This window comes from Bubalus kerabau, chromosome 7, assembly GCF_029407905.1.
Source record: "Bubalus kerabau isolate K-KA32 ecotype Philippines breed swamp buffalo chromosome 7, PCC_UOA_SB_1v2, whole genome shotgun sequence".
Taxonomy (NCBI): domain Eukaryota; kingdom Metazoa; phylum Chordata; class Mammalia; order Artiodactyla; family Bovidae; genus Bubalus; species Bubalus kerabau.
In genome coordinates, this window is record NC_073630.1 from 120886479 (window position 1) to 120901979 (window position 15501).

The 15501-nt window shown below is 51.6% G+C and overlaps 1 protein-coding gene across 2 annotated transcripts; it reads left to right on the forward strand.

Moving 5' to 3' along the window:
- The first annotated feature begins 435 nt into the window (after positions 1-435).
- On the forward strand, positions 436-15215 carry SLBP (stem-loop histone mRNA binding protein). Of its 2 annotated transcripts, XM_055589290.1 has the most exons (8): positions 436-594; positions 713-829; positions 5072-5176; positions 7889-7948; positions 8251-8388; positions 8909-9058; positions 10468-10549; positions 14311-15215. In XM_055589290.1, the coding sequence occupies exons 1-8, from the start codon at positions 536-538 to the stop codon at positions 14425-14427; spliced, it is 828 nt and encodes a 275-aa protein (XP_055445265.1). In that variant the 5' UTR covers positions 436-535; the 3' UTR covers positions 14428-15215. The 2 variants fall into 2 exon arrangements, with proteins under 2 accessions (XP_055445265.1, XP_055445266.1); XM_055589291.1 differs by lacking the exon at positions 713-829 and having other exon boundaries at positions 442-594.
- The last annotated feature ends 286 nt before the right edge of the window (positions 15216-15501 follow it).

Consider the following 15501-nt stretch of genomic DNA (forward strand, 5'->3'; position numbering starts at 1 on the left):
CGGGTTCCGGGTTCCCGCCCGCGCGGACAATGTCCCTGCCTTGCCGACCAATCGGAGAGCGCCCCAAACCTGGGCTAGGCCAATCGGCGGCGCGTCCTTTGCCCCCTGGCGCGCCCGTGTCGCCGGCCTCCGAATCTCCCGCCAATACTCCTACCCCGCCCGCGAAGGCGCGGCCAATCAGCATCGAGCGGCCCGGCGGCCCGGCCGCCTCCATGGCGGAGGGGACGACCTTTTCTGAGGGCCTCGCTCAGTGTCCCCGGCGGAGCCCCTTCGCCGCCCGGGTGGCAGTGCGCGGGGCAGCGGTTTCACGGCGGCCGCCCCGGCCTGGGCCGCCTGCGCGGCGCGCGCTGCCGAGGGGCTCCCCGGCCCCGGCCCGATGGGCTCGCCCGGCGCGGCGCGCGCGGGAGCCTGGGGGCGGGCGGCGCCTATAATTGCGGCTGGGGGCGGGGCGCGCGCCAGTCTGCGCCGCGCGGAGAGGAGCTCGCGTCTGCCTCCCGCGCCGCCGGACCCCCGGAGCCCCGCTCGCCGCGTCGCCATGGCCCACAGGCCGCGAAGCCCCGCCGGCTACGAGAACCGCCGCGACAACGACGCCAGGTGAGGTCGGGCCGCGCGCCGGGTCCTCCCGGGCGGGCGCGCGGCGGGCGGGGTCCGGACGGGGGTCCCGGGCGGGAGCCGCAGGCCACCTCGCTCTGACGCGGTCTCTCGTCGCCAGCCCTCCGCCCCCCGCGCGTTGGAGCCTCGGACGCAAGCGCACGGCCGACGGGAGGCGCCGGAAGCCCGAAGACGCCGAGGGCCTCGCTAGGCCGCCCAGCGGTCACAGACCCGAGAGGTGGGCCTTGCGGCGGCTCCGGGGGCCTGGGCGGAGGTTCCCCGCGCCTGACGGACTGACCGGGGGTCGCCGGTGGGTCCCCGGCAGCACCCGGGGCGCCCCTGGGGCAGCACCCCGGAATAGCCCTGGCCCCTGTGCATCACAGCAGGACTGGGAGGGCCCTGAGGATCCGAGGGGGTGTCTCAGTGACGGGTGTCCACCAAAACTGGCTCAGCCTCAGGCAGCGAGCCCTGCTAGGTTCCAGGGATGGCGTTGAGGGCCGCCACAAACTTCTAGAACGTTCCAGCAAGGCGAGTCAGGCTCTCCCGTGCGAGAGTCGGGAAAGTTGGGTGTTGCAGCGGTCACAGAAGGTGGGCGCCAGGACCCTCTGCACCCTGACGCTCCTGAGGCGTGTCCCGGCTGAGGAGCCGTGGCCGTGCCTCTGCAGTTGGCAGTTTACTTGAGTGTTTTCTAGGCTGGGCAGCGTGTTGAGGAGGTCAAGACACCCTGCCAACCATGGTTCCTTTTTTTGTTTTGCTTATACTCTGATACAGGTGGGTCAGCAAGTCAGACAAGGTATTTCAGGGAAGCAGGAGTGGCTGAAGAGTGCACGCGGGGGTGTCCGGTGGTGAAGGCCGGCGTGCTCTTCACATCCGTGCCTCTGTCGGGATGAGGTGGGAGGTGGTCCCTTGAGGATCCACACACCGGGGCCCTCAGGTGGGGATGCATTAGCTAGTATGAGGACTGGCTAGAGGAGGACAAGGGCGGGGGACGGGGCCGCTGCCAAGTCAGGTGAAAGGGGTGCTGAAGACTGAGCAGTGGAGATGGTGTAAGGAGTGTGTAGCTCAGGGTAGGCTTCTAAGGCAGGACTCTCAATACCTGCTGATGGGTTAAGGGCTGGTGCAGGGAGGAGTCAAAGACGACTCTAGCTTTGAGACCTGGATGAAGAAGAGGATATGGACCAGACCTGGTCTGGGAAAGGAGTCAGTGATGAGGTTTTAAGTTTTTCGCATGACTAAAGAAAAGATAGTGAGAAAGCAGCATCTAACAGTCTGGGTTGGGAGGCACAAATAACAAATTGAGTTATCAGCATACATGTGACTTTTAAAGATTTGAGGTTACTTGGGGAAAGACGTGAGAGGAGGAGAGGCTCTAACAGCCCTGGGGCTAGATGCGAGGAATAGGTTACTATTCAGTTGCTCGTTGTGACCCCATGGACTGCGGCACTCCAGGGTTCCCCGTCCTTCACCATCTTCTGGATTTTGCTCAAACTCATGTCCATTGAGTTGGTGATGCCATCCAACCATCTCATCCTCTGTCGCCCCTTTCTCCTCCTGCCTTCAATCTTTCCCAGGGTTGGAGTCTTTACCAATAAGTTGGCTCCTCACATCAGGTGGCTAAAGTATTGGAGCTTCAGCATCAGTCCTTGAAATGAATATTCAGGTTTGATTTCCTTGTTGTCCAAGGGACTCTCAAGACTCTTCTCTAGCATCACAATTTGAAAGCATCAGTTCTTTGGTGCTCAGCCTTCTTTATGGTTCAACTCTAACATCTGTGCATGATTATTGGAAAAACCACAGCTTTGACCATATGGACCTTTGTTGGCAAAGTGATGTCTTTGAATTTTAATACATTGTCTAGGTTTGTCATAGCTTTCCTTCCCAGGAGCAAGTGTCTATTAATTTCATGGCTGCAGTAACCATCTTCAGTGATTTGGGAACCCAAGAAAATTGTTTCCCCATCTATTTGCCATAAAGTGTTGGGACCGGTTGCCATGATCTTAGTTTTTTGAATGTTGAGTTTCAAGCCAGCTTTTTCACTCTCCTTTCATCCTCATCAAGAGGCTCTTTAGTTCCTTCCTGTTCACTTTTTGCGATTTAAGTGGTGTCATCTGCATATCTGAGGTTATTGATATTTTCCTGGCAGTTGATTCCAGCTTGTGATTCATCCAGCCCTGCATTTCGCATGATGTACTGTGCATATAAGTTAAATAAGCAGAGTGATGATACACAGCTTTATTGTACTCCTTTCCCAGTTTGGAACCAGTCTGTTGTTCTATATCTGGTTCTAACTGTTGCTTCTTGACCTGCATACAGGTTTCTCAGGAGGCAGGTAAGGTGGTCTGGTATTCCCATCTCTTAAGACTTTTCACACAAGGTCTTTCAGGTAGTCAATGAAGCAGAAGTAGATGTTTTTCTGGAATTCCATGGCTTTCTCCGTGAGCCAGTCAGTGTTGACAATTTGATCTTTGGTTCTTCTGCCTTTTCTAAATTTAGCTTATACATCTGGAAGATCTTGATTTATATACTTTTGAGGCTTAGCTTGAAGGATTTGAGCGTTACTTGCCAGCATGTGAAGTGAGCACAATTGTACAGTACTTTGAACATTCTTTGGCATTATCACAAAGCTGTCTTTGAGATCAAGCTTTGACCCCTGCAGTGATCTCCCTTTTAACTGAAGACAAAATGTTAAATCCTTAACTGCTTAATTGCTCTGAAATCCCTCTGTACCCTGGGATTCCGCCTGGCTCACAGCCACACAGGCCCGCTTGCTCCTGTGCCAGCAGTGTTCCTGTCCTGGGGGCGTTGCCCCGGGCGTTTGTGCAGTGTGCTTTTATCCCCGCAGTGCCCTGTGGTGGCTGGAGAATGCATGCAGGTTCTTGGAGGGTGGAGCCATCCACATCTCCACGGGTGCAAGAACTGATCCCTTTGGAGGGAGGTTAGCTCAGTGTGTAAATAAAGCTTTATCTTCCATCCCAAGCTAGGGTGAGGTGGTGAACGTAATTTGCCTAATCTAAAACATGAGTTTCAGTTCCACAAAAGGTGGTTTCTGTTGAGCTACCAAAATGTGAGATGGAGTAAAAGGGCATTGTTCAGTTGCCGAGTTGTGTCTGACTTTGCATCCCCACGGACTGCAGCACGCCAGGTTTCCCTGTCCTTCATTATCTCCCTGAGTTTGCTCAGGCTCATGTCCATTGAGTCAGTGATGTCAACCAACCATCTCATCCTCTGTTGCCCCCTTCTCTTGCCCTCAATCTTTCCCAGCATCAGAGTCTTTTCCAATGAATGTTCAGGGTTGATTTCCTTTAGGATTGATGGTTTGATCTCCTTGCTGTCCAAGGGACTCTCAGTCTTTTCAGCACCTTTAAAAAGTTGAGGCTCCTGTTACGGCTTGAAATGCAGACCTGAACCTCTTGACAGACTATTGAGAGTGTTGATGTCTAACCCTGGGCACACCTCCATTTGATTTTCCTCTGTGTCTGTGATACAGTCTTGAGTCATTTTAACTTACTAATTTGATTTCAGACCCTGCCAACCATATTTATACTGTGGAAATTTGTTTTTAGGATTTGAGTTTTTCTGGTTGGGGTAACTAAGGGAAGAAATGATAATTACGTAAGGGGATTATTCTTTGGTTATTGCTGTTGCATTTTCAAAGCATGCCATTGAGTTTTCAGCTAGAATATATAAAACTGCTTATTGTTGCAGTTGAAGTTAGTTTCTCTTTTTGATGTACCAGTAGTGACCAATAGAAAGTTGAGGAAGAAAGATACAAATGTGAGTTTACATCTTATCTGTAAGTAACAGACATACCAACAATTCTAGCTGCCAGAATTCTTGGCATCAAGCCCTGTGCTTTCAAATTGCCTGAACCTGACTGAAGATTTCCTTGAGTTCTAGATAGTCCTGAGCTCCTAGATTAAATGTATCCAACTCTAGGGGTGCCTTATCAGACCACCCCTGATGTGGTGAGAGCACTGAAGGATGTTTTTGTTCCCCACATTTTAATTATGATGTGATATGTTCTGAACCGTTATTACATGCATCTGGAAATAAATAGTAGCCACATTTACTAGGTGTGGGTCACTCTGCTTAGCACTGAAAATGTAGTAGCTGCACTCTTTCTTTAAAATCCTTTTTAAAAAATGAAACTTTTTACAGAAAAGGTTGTATTAGATGAGTGTACTTCTTGGTGCTGATGACAGCTGTTGATGTGGCCTGCCTTTCCCCGCGGGGACCGTGTCCTCATGGTCCAGCTGACGGTGGCGCACAGGGAGTGCACGGTTGTTTAACAGACAGAGCCCAGAGAGGCTTGGAGTGAATTGCTGGAACTCGGTGAACTAGGGAGTTAATGGAGCGGATTACTCTGGAGCCCATTTTGTTGGCACTCTCCAAACAACCTCAGAAAATTTCCTGATGTATGATTTGAAAGGACACTGAAAGTTGTGTCATGGTTCGAATGTGCCTTTTCATTGTTTTGCAGCTTTACCACTCCCGAAGGCCCCAAGCCCCGTTCTAGATGCTCAGACTGGGCGAGTGCAGTGGAAGAAGATGAAATGAGGACCAGAGTCAACAAAGAAATCGCAAGGTACATGCCGTAGACCACTGTGAGGTGTCATCTGTGGTGCTGTGAAGTGTATATGAAACTTGAGGCGTGTCCTGAAGTGGTGGTGGGCTCCCAACCAGCCGCATCTCAGCTCCTGGGGACTTGTGAGAAATACGGGTTTTCAGGCCCCACCCCAGGCCTGCTGGGTGAGAAACTGGGTGGGCTCCAGCCACACCTTAAGCCCGTCAGTTGAGCCTGCCCACTGACATTTGTGGACCAATGTCTTAGGGCTGTCCTGAGGTGGCTGGGGGTGGGCAGTGTCTGGCTGGGCTGCAGACAGCTGTGGCCGTGTGCTCTGACCTGCCACGCTGCCTGTTCCCACTCCACTGGGGCGTGCGCTCTTGACTGCCACCTGTCTCAGGTAACCGCTCAGAAGTGCCAGAGTACAGGGGGTCCCTGACTCGGGGCCTGTGAGCCCTTTGCAGGCTGGCCCTAAGTCGTGTGTGTGCAGGTTCAGTTTCAAACTACTTCCTCTTCCTCAGCTCCTCACAGTTCAGAAGATGATGGCGTTCTCACCCCTGCTTATCTCAGGATTACATTCTCCCTGGTGTTTTGGGGCCTTTCTTCCCTTTGATAGATGCCATCCAATCCACTGAAGGAGCCTTGAGTTAAAATGCTGTGGCTTGAGATTAACTGAAGGATATTGAGCCAAGAATCTGTTGGTTCTTAATTCAGAGGAGAAGGTCTGTCCTCACCGTCAGCAGGGAAGTGGGGCCAGACTGCTTCCTCTCTGTCTGCAGTGGTCAGTGGTGTTCAGAGCTGCCTCCATTGGAAAGGACACGGGCACACTTGGGGTTGGTTATGACCACTTAAGGGGCCACTTAATTTCTTGCGGACATTAAGACGTATGTGGGCAGATAATCTGCCTGGGTAAGAGAGTGAACTGGGAGTTGACAGGCTCCAGTATTTTGAATGAGTTGTATTTATATAGATGCTGATTTTTCTCAGCTGTGAAAAGTTTGTGTTTGCTCACAAGGTTTATAACAACTCTGATCATGTGCTTGTGTATTTTTTTTTTTTTCCTTTTGACTGCGCTTGGCATGCAGAATCTTGGTTCCCTGACCAGGAATTGAACCCGTGCTTCCTGCATTGGGAGTGTAGAGTCCTAACCACTGGACTGTGGAGCCCCAGTGCTGTGTGTCTTGATACCCACTGTCGCCCCTTGCTGGGGACCGTCTCCAGCACCTGTTTGATGCAGGGAGACACTGTCTGTCTTGACTCTCCTATTGTTGGACTTCTCTTTGTTCTTCTCTGGATCACACCGTTTCTGATGGAAAGCTGCTGCTTTTGAGCAGACTAGGTGATGGAGCTATCATGGTCTGCCTTACTTCCCACCAGGAGGTGAGGGGTGAGCAGTGAGCTCGCTGTATGTCAAGGCAGGTGGCTCACACTACACACCAACAGCCTGAAAATTGGAAAATGGGCTTTAGTTATACCTGAAAGCGAAAGTGAAGTTGCTCAGTCATGTCTGACTGTTTGCGACCCTATGGGCTGCAGCCCACCAGGCTCCTCTGTCCGTGGGATTTTCCAGGCAAGAATACTGGAGTGGGTTGCCATTTTCTCAAGAGGATCTTCCCAACCCAGGGATTGAACTCTGGTCTCTCGCGTTGCAGGCAGACTCTCTACCCTCTGAGCCACCAGGGAATCCCTTAGTCATACCTGAAAGGGTTCTGGAAAGAATGAGATCCTACAGAAAATTATCTCATGGCCTAATGTTCCAGTTCTCACGCGATGGCTCCAGACACACATTGCCTCCTGGTATCCAGACTCACTGGGGCCCCTGCACACCTGGGCCAGGGTGAGGCACCGCAGCATGTGGCCTCTTTTGGACCCTAGCGTGCACGTCTGGCGGGAGGCAGTTTCCAGGTCGGATCGTTCTGTGTGTTTTTGGTTGGTGGTGAGGCACCGCAGCATGTGGCGTCCTTTGGACCCTAGCGTGCACGTCTGGCGGGAGGCAGTTTCCAGGTCGGGTTGTTCTGTGTGTTTTTGGTTGGTGGTGAGGCACCGCAGCATGTGGCCTCTTTTGGACCCTAGCGTGCACGTCTGGCGGGAGGCAGTTTCCAGGTCGGATTGTTCTGTGTGTTTTTGGTTGGTGATGAGGCACCGCAGCATGTGGCCTCTTTTGGACCCTAGCGTGCACGTCTGGCGGGAGGCAGTTTCCAGGTCAGGTTGTTCTGTGTGTTTTGGTTGATGACATACCTTTGCAAAGTTGGGTGTTGGTTGTTGCTGTGCTAGAAAGCAAATTCCCGGCGCGTCCACAAGGAAGGAGGTTGGGGGTGGGAAGGTGTGCAGTCTTCCCAAGGCGAGCGGCGCCCAACAGGCATGTGTCTCATTAACGAGGGATTGTGGTATTAGAAGTAAAGACTTCATTTCAGCTCACATTGAGTTTTTCCTGAAGGTTTCAGGGTTAAGAGAGATGTAAATTTCCACGGTCTCACTACTTAACTGGCAGCAGTAGTTTGCTTTCAGAACTGGTTGCTTTAAGTATTCTGTATGGTCTTGGCAAGTAGCCTTATCTTCTCACCAGAGAATGGTGATTGAGGGAGGTTGAAAATAAAAGAAGCCACCTTACTGTGACTGTTGCTTAACCCACTTACCAGACCACATCCTCAGAGAGGCTTCGTGGCCCTAGAAGCATTGTGTTGATTTCTGTACCTTTGTAAAAACAGCAACATTTATTTACTTTGCTCTCAGATATAAAAGGAAACTCCTCATCAATGATTTTGGAAGAGAGAGAAAGTCATCATCAGGAAGGTAAATGCTATGTAATCATTTCTTTTCTAATTAATAACCCTGTGACTTATTCATGAAAAATAATGTGAACGTGTGAACGTGAAATGCTGACTCTCAATAGTATTTTCTATTTTTTTTGTTCTTCACTGATTTTGAAATACGTATGCTGTACTAAATCTCCATATATTCAGAGATTCTAGACTGTTCTGGAGATAATACAGTTTGGAAACCCAGCGTGCGAGCGCTCTGTTACTGTGCTTACACATTTTCTTATGGAATGATCTTACTTGTGAGGTTTGCTGTGTGAATTTCATTTTGTTTAGTTCGGATTCGAAGGAGTCTGTGTCCGCCTTACCAGCCGACTTGGAGACGGATGAAAGTGTTCTGATGCGGAGACAGAAGCAGATCAACTATGGGAAGAACACCATCGCCTACGACCGCTACATTAAAGAAGTCCCCAGGTAGTCCTGCGCCGCCAGCGTGGGCTGGCCAGGTCACGTGTGTAGGTGGTGAACCTGATTCTGGGTGTAGTTCACCTGCTAAGAGCTGCATTATTAATGACCGTCAGGCACTTACATAGAGAAGAACACGTTGGTGACTGCGAGACCAAGGACACGAAGACAAGTAACATTTTCGTAATTTAGAATGTTAGGTAACGTTTGTCAGGAATCACAGCTGTTTTGTAAATGTGAGACTGTTAACGTACATGACGGGGAAAGTTCAGTTCAGGTTGCAGATTGAAAAGCTTTTACTAGAGAAGAACACGAGCCTTACCCAGTCTACGTCAGCAGCATGCTTCCTGCTTCCCGCACAAGGGTGCAACGGGAGCTTTACAGGGCACGGGAGCTGCTGGACTGAATGCAGGTGTCCTTTGCTGGAGCGTGGATTGCGAGCGAAGAGCAGTCAGCGAGATAGTGCTGTTCAGCTTGTGTTCACACGTGGGTCGAGCTGTGCACCAGGATCATCCCTCTCTCCCTGTAGGCACCTTCGACAGCCCGGCGTTCATCCCAAAACCCCCAACAAATTCAAGAAGTACAGTCGGCGGTCGTGGGACCAGCAGATCAGACTCTGGAAGGTGGCTCTGCATTTTTGGGATCCCCCAGCTGAAGAAGGATGCGATTTGCAAGAAATGTACGTGTCTGTGGGCGTCCTGTGCACCCTCTCTGGTGCTGGCAGCAGCTCTGGGCGTGTGGCCTCACCTGTGTCCTGCCTGTTCTCTCTCTGCTGCGCCTGAAGCCGGCGGTGTGGGCTCCGGGAGAGGCTGGAGGGAGCGGTGTGCTTCCTGGGTTGGACTTACTGTTTGTAGCTACAACAAACTGATCTTAGTAGAGGTACTTGGGGTTTTGTTTGTTTTTTAAGATAAAACATTTTGAAAAGCTTGAGTAGTTTATGTTGAGCTAGGCAGCTCAGTGAGACTTGGGCTTGATCCCTGGTTTGGGAAGATCCCCTGGAAAAGGCAACCCATTCCAGTATTGCCTGGGAAATCCCACAGACAGAGGAGCCTGGCAGGCTACAGTCCATGGGGCACAAAGAGTTGAAGGTGACTCAGGGACTAAAGGCATGCTGTATAGTTACTTCACTTGGCTACACGGTAGAGACTAACATGAGCTCATAAAGCAGCTACGCTCCAGTGAAAACGGGCGTCCCAGTTGGCTCAGTGGTAAAGAGTCCACCTGCCAGTGCAGGAGATGCGGGTTCAGTTCCTGGGTCGGGAAGGTCCCTGGAGAAGGAAAAACTCCAGTATTCTTGCCTGGAGAACCCATGGACAGAGGAGCCTAGTGTTGAGTCCACAGGGTTGCAAAAGGGTCAGATACGACTTAGTGACTGAACAGCAGTGTAAAAGTGAGAGGCTGTCTCTTTTTTTTTTTTTTTTTAACCTGTGGAAGGTTTTCTTTTTAAATTCTTTGTCCAGTGGAGAAGGCCTTGGGTTGGGCTGCTGCCATGTGGTCGGATGCTGGCTGGGCGGGGGACGGAGGCTGGTCTGTGGTTGTCTCCTCAGCTCCCTCGTCTGAACCTTCTCCCTCCCTCAGAGACCCAGTTAGTCTTCCAGATGTCTGAGTTTCTGCTCTGAGCCAGGGGCATTTACTAGAAACTGTCAGGTTTGAAACGATGTCTAATACGCATCTTTATGAAGTCGGCCTCACCTTCACAGACACGCCCGTTCTCTCTGAGCAGGAAGTTGGAAACATGAGTGGTGATGTTTGGTTGGTCAGCGTGTGTCCCCCCCAAGCTGGGCTTTACTGTCCTCACGTCTGTGTAGAGGGTGCTTGTGGGCGTGTACAGACAGTTGGCCTCGCGCAGCAGTGGGCAGCTTGTTGTGTGCTCTGAGCGCGGTGGGCATTGTGCCCGTGGTGGCTGCTGCCCGCGTTCCTCGGGGAGGAGTGGGGGGCGTCCCCTTCTCAGGGCGGAGGAGGTGCTGGGAGCGCGCGTGCGGCATGGCGCTGGCAGTGTCTCACTGAGCCAGCCTGGCATGCTCGTCTGCACCGCGTGCCTCCTGGTCCCCTCACGTGGTGGCTGACGCGCGTGTGTTCACTGCACAGACATCCTGTGGACCTCGGGGAGATGGAGACTGAGTCCGCAGAAAGCAGCTCTGAGTCCCAGACGAGCTCTCAAGACAACTTCGTAAGTGCCTTTCCCCGGGTGACTCTCCCACAAGTGTTCCAGGTTAATTGTCTATGACACATGCCCCTTGATAAACCGAAGTTTAGAATGAAATTTGATCCTGATGCTTAGAAGAAGGGGCCCTTATTTCTTTCTCTGACTTTATTGAAATGTCAGATTGAATGGATCCTTATTTTAGATTTTGGGTTCAGTCTGACTAATCAATACCACCATCTTCATTTAAAAGTAAAAGGTCTTTTCTGGTCCTGTCATTAGTGTTAATTTCAAGCTGTATAGTTCGTGCTGGTGAATTGCTGTTACAGGATCACCGGCTAGTTGTCATAAGTGGAGAGATGCTTTGGGCCTAGGGGTTTCCCCACATTTGCCAATTTTTTAAAAGTACATGTTTTGGAGTAGGGAAAAAAAAACCTCGAAAGATGAAAAGCAGTGTGCAGAATCCTTCTCTGATTCCGTGGTTACTGATTGAGTGCAAGTTCTTCTGTGCGTGTGTACAAGCCACACACGAAACAGCACTTCACATCAAAGATGCCTTTGTTATCGCAGGGGCCCCCCCCAGAGGCTCAGCAGTGAAGAGCCTGCCTGCACTGCAGGCTGCATCCCTGGGTCGGGCAGATCCCTGGAGGAGGAAATGGCAACACTCGTATTCTCCCCATGGGCAGAGGAGCCTGGTGGGCCTCAGTGTATCGGGTCTCAAAAAGTCAGACGTGACTGAAGTGACTGAGCTCTCACTTGTTATGGAGCCTGCTACAGTACTTGCATGTGTAAATCTCCTGCCCACTGAATGGAAAAACAGGTTAAAAACTAGAAGAACTAAATGTTTTCTTGAAAAATTCAGGCTTTATAGAAGACCAGCTTATACTGTGAAGAGCTGAGGAGCAGGTAAAATCAAAGTGCACGGCTGCCTTCCTGCCTGCCACCTGTCAGCCTGGTAAACAGGCACCTGTCCTTCCAGTCATGGGGCCACCTGCACCCCCCGTCCTCTCTGTGACCACGTGAGATGTTAGAAGTGACACAGACACAGACATAGAAGGAGGACAGAGATCCTGATAGGAACACAGTTACCGCAGACGCTTTTTGAGGACTAGTAACCTGGAAACTTTTCGTACTGTTCATGGGGTTCTCAAGGCAAGAATACTGAAGTGGTTTGCCATTCCCTTCTCCAGTGGACCACGTTCTGTCAGATCTCCACCATGACCCGCCCGTCTTGGGTTGCCCCACGGGCATGGCTTAGTTTCATTAAGTTAGACAAGGCTGTGGTCCTAGTGTGATTAGATTGACTAGTTTTCTGTGAGTATGGTTTCAGTGTGTTTGCCCTCTGATGCCCTGTTGCAACACCTACCGTCTTACTTGGGTTTCTCTTACCTTGGACATGGGGTATCTCTTCACGGCTGCTCCAGCAAAGCGTAGCCATTGCTCCTTACCTTGGACGAGGGGTATCTCCTCACCGCCACCCTTCCAATGTGGGATAGCTCCTCTAGGCCCTCCTGCGCCCGCGCAGCCACGGCTCCTTGGATGTGGGGTTGCTCCTCGCCTCCGCCGCCCTTGGCCTCGGGCTTAGGGGCATGGGGTAGCTCCTCCCGCCCGTCGCCCCTGGCCTCAGGCTTGGGGCGTGGGGTATCTCCTCCTGGCTGCCGCCCCTGACCTCGGACTCGGGGTAGCTCCTCTCGGCCGTTCCTGTGCCGTCGCAGTCTGGTACTCTTGGCCGCTGCCCCTGACCTCGGACGTGGGGTAACTCCTCTTGGCCGCCGCCCTTGGGGCATGGGGTCCTCCCGGCTTCTGCCCCTGACCTCGGACGTGGGGTGGCTCCTCTCGGCCGCGCTATGGCTCGCCCATCGCGCGATGTTTATTTAACTTATATGCAGAGTACATCATGAGAAACGCTGGACTGGAAGAAACACAAGCTGGAATCAAGATTGCCGGGAGAAATATCAATAACCTCAGATATGCAGATGACACCACTCTTATGGCAGAAAGTGAAGAGGAACTTAAAGGCCTCTTGATGAAAATGAAAGTGGAGAGTGAGAAAGTTGGCTTAAAGCTCAACATTCAGAAAATGAAGATCATGGCATCTGGTCCCACCCGTTCATGGGAAATAGATGGGGAAACAGTGGAAACGGTGGCAGACTTTATTTTTCTGGGCTCCAAAATCACTACAGATGGTGACTGCAGCCATGAAATTAAAAGGCGCTTACTCCTTGGAAGGAAGGTTATGACCAGCCTAGATAGCATATTCAAAAGCAGAGACATTACTTTGCCAACAAAGGTTCGTCTGGTCAAGGCTATGGTTTTTCCTATGGTCATGTATGGATGTGAGAGTTGGACTGTGAAGAAGGCTGAGCGCCGACCAATTGATGCTTTTGAACTGTGGTGTTCGAGAAGACTCTTGAGAGTCCCTTGGACTGCAAGGAGATCCAACCAAATCCATTCTGAAGGAGATCAGCCCTGGGATTTCTTTGGAAGGAATGATGCTACAGCTGAAACTCCAGTCCTTTGGCCACCTCGTGCGAAGGGTTGACTCATTGGAAAAGACTCTGATGCTGGGAGGGATTGGGGGCAGGAGGAGAAGGGGACGACAGAGGATGAGATGGCTGGATGGCATCACTGACTCGATGGACGTGAGTCTGAGTGAACTCCGGGAGTTGGTGATGGACAGGGAGACCTGGCGTGCTGGGATTCATGGGGTCGCAAAGAGTCGGACACGACTGAACGACTGATCTGATCTGAACCTGGAAACTTGTCAAATGAAAACAGGATATTTAACCACAGGAGGATCCCAGTTCAGTGGGTATTCAGATGCAGGCAGGACTACGGAGAAACCCATGCCAGAGGATCTCAGCAAGTGGTGTCCTTGATCTGGATTAAGAGTGACCTTCGTCCCAGCTCAGCAAACAGATTCTGACCAGATTCTGACCATGCGCTTGTGATCAGACAAGTTGGGAGGGGCGGCCATGCAGATAGAGGCAGGAGTCCCGGGGCTCCCAGGGAGAAGTGGAGGTGGGGGATGTGGGAGGCAAGAGAGCAGGCTGGGTGGGAGCAGGTGAGCCGGCAGGTCCCCCTCGGGAGCGGGAGCCGGGGGGAGAGCTGCTCAGCTGAGCACAGACGCCGCCGTGTCACTGCTGTGCACAGAAGGCCAGCTTGCTAGGACGCCACTGCCGTGCAGACAGGCTGTTCTGGCTGCCCATTTGTCCCAGTGATACTCTTTTCACAGGTCTTTTTCTCTTTTGATCTGGAGTTTAATCAGCAATTACATGTTTAATAGCCACGTCCCTCTAATTCCCTGTAGTTTAGAGGAGTCTTCCTGCTTTCCCCCACGAGATGACTTCCTAGAGGGGTTCAGGCTCCTCGGTGGGGGGCTGTCATGTTGGCCCCTTAGATTAGGTTCAGGTTGAACACCTTGGCCCCTGTTTTGGGGTGGAGTGAGACCGTGTCAGTCCAGGGCCAGAGCTGAGGGGGAGTCCCTGTCTGGTTTCGGGCGCTTGGTGGTGGTTCTGAGCCATGGCATCGCGGCTCGTCCACATCGGCTCCCATCACCTGGAGCGTCTGCGGCTCAGAGGCCTTAAAGTGTCACTCGGTTTCTCATGGGGGAGGGTTGGGGGTGGTAATTTGAGAGGTCAGCTAAAGTTTGACATACTTCTGGATTCTGTCCCGGGAGTTTCCTGCATTCCCGGGCAGTCCCCAGAGGTTGAGCAGCCCTGCTCAGCGCCCTCCAGCAGCAAGTCCGGTGCCCCAGGGCCTGCTGAGACTGTGCTTCTGTCTTCCAGGACATGTTCTGCGGCACCCCCACTAAAGTCAGGCACGTGGACCACCAGGCGGAGGACGAGTTCGATTTGGAGGCCTGTTTAACCGAGCCCCTGAGAGACTTCTCGGCCATGAGCTAACCGGCGCCACCTGGAGGCCGACTGCCCAGCATGCATCCTCGTTTGTAACTGGAGGTTCCTGTTAATAGCTTGCTGTCCTCATGGTGAAGTGTTCTCGCCCCGTTTTCTTAAGAAATGTTAATTTTATGTATAGGGAGTGTACTTTGCATGTTTTAAGTTGTAAATGGAACTAAATTCGAGGAAACTAACTTGAAGCAGTCTTGCCACAACTTTAATCGCTCCATCTCCAGCATCCTTGACGTTAAACCTGGGAAGTGTAGCGTAACTGTTTCCTGCTAAACATTGCAGATGTGAAACTGCTACTCATCAGATGGCTGGTTTGGGTTTAACTGCGTTCTTGGGACCAGTCCAGCATCGACTGTCTTTACTGATTGTGAGAATAAGTGTTCTCATAATCGGCTCCATTACTGTCTCTGTGGAAAGCGTTAGGTTTCTGGCTGTTTGTCAGTATATCAAGATGGGATTTTTCCTCATACAGAGCACTGAATAGTCGAAGATATTGAGCTGATAAGTTAATGGGTTTTATGTAAGTTATACAGTCTTGGTACTTGTAAATAGCACTAAGTGGGCCTTCTATCTATAATACTCCAAAAGTTAAGGCAGCAGAGGAATTAGAATTTTTTTTTATAATCAGTTAATTCACTTTGTAAAATGGCTGTAAATGATAATGTGTACAGATTTTCTGTTCATATATTCAGTTGTAAACTTCTTAAGACTGTTATGTTTCTATTGCTTTTGTATGGAATGACATTGCAAAAATAAAAAGAACCTTCTTTAACTGACTGTCACCAGACAGTCTGGCTGCTGGGTGCTCGCTGTGCTGGGAGGAGCCACGTCAGTGTTGGTCCTGGGCGCGTGCATGGGGAGGGTGGACACGGGGACAGTGAATGACCTCCTTTTAGTCCGTTTGCAGCTCTGCCCTGGGGTCCTGGTCACCCTGAAGCCGGGTCCAGACCTTGGGTGTGGAGCCAGCCAGGTCTTGTGTGCGCCTCTCTTGGCCCCAGTCTGCTCCTGAAGGGAGTGTGTACCCCGCGGGCACTGGGAGGCCAGGGCTTTTCCATGTCTGGGGACCAG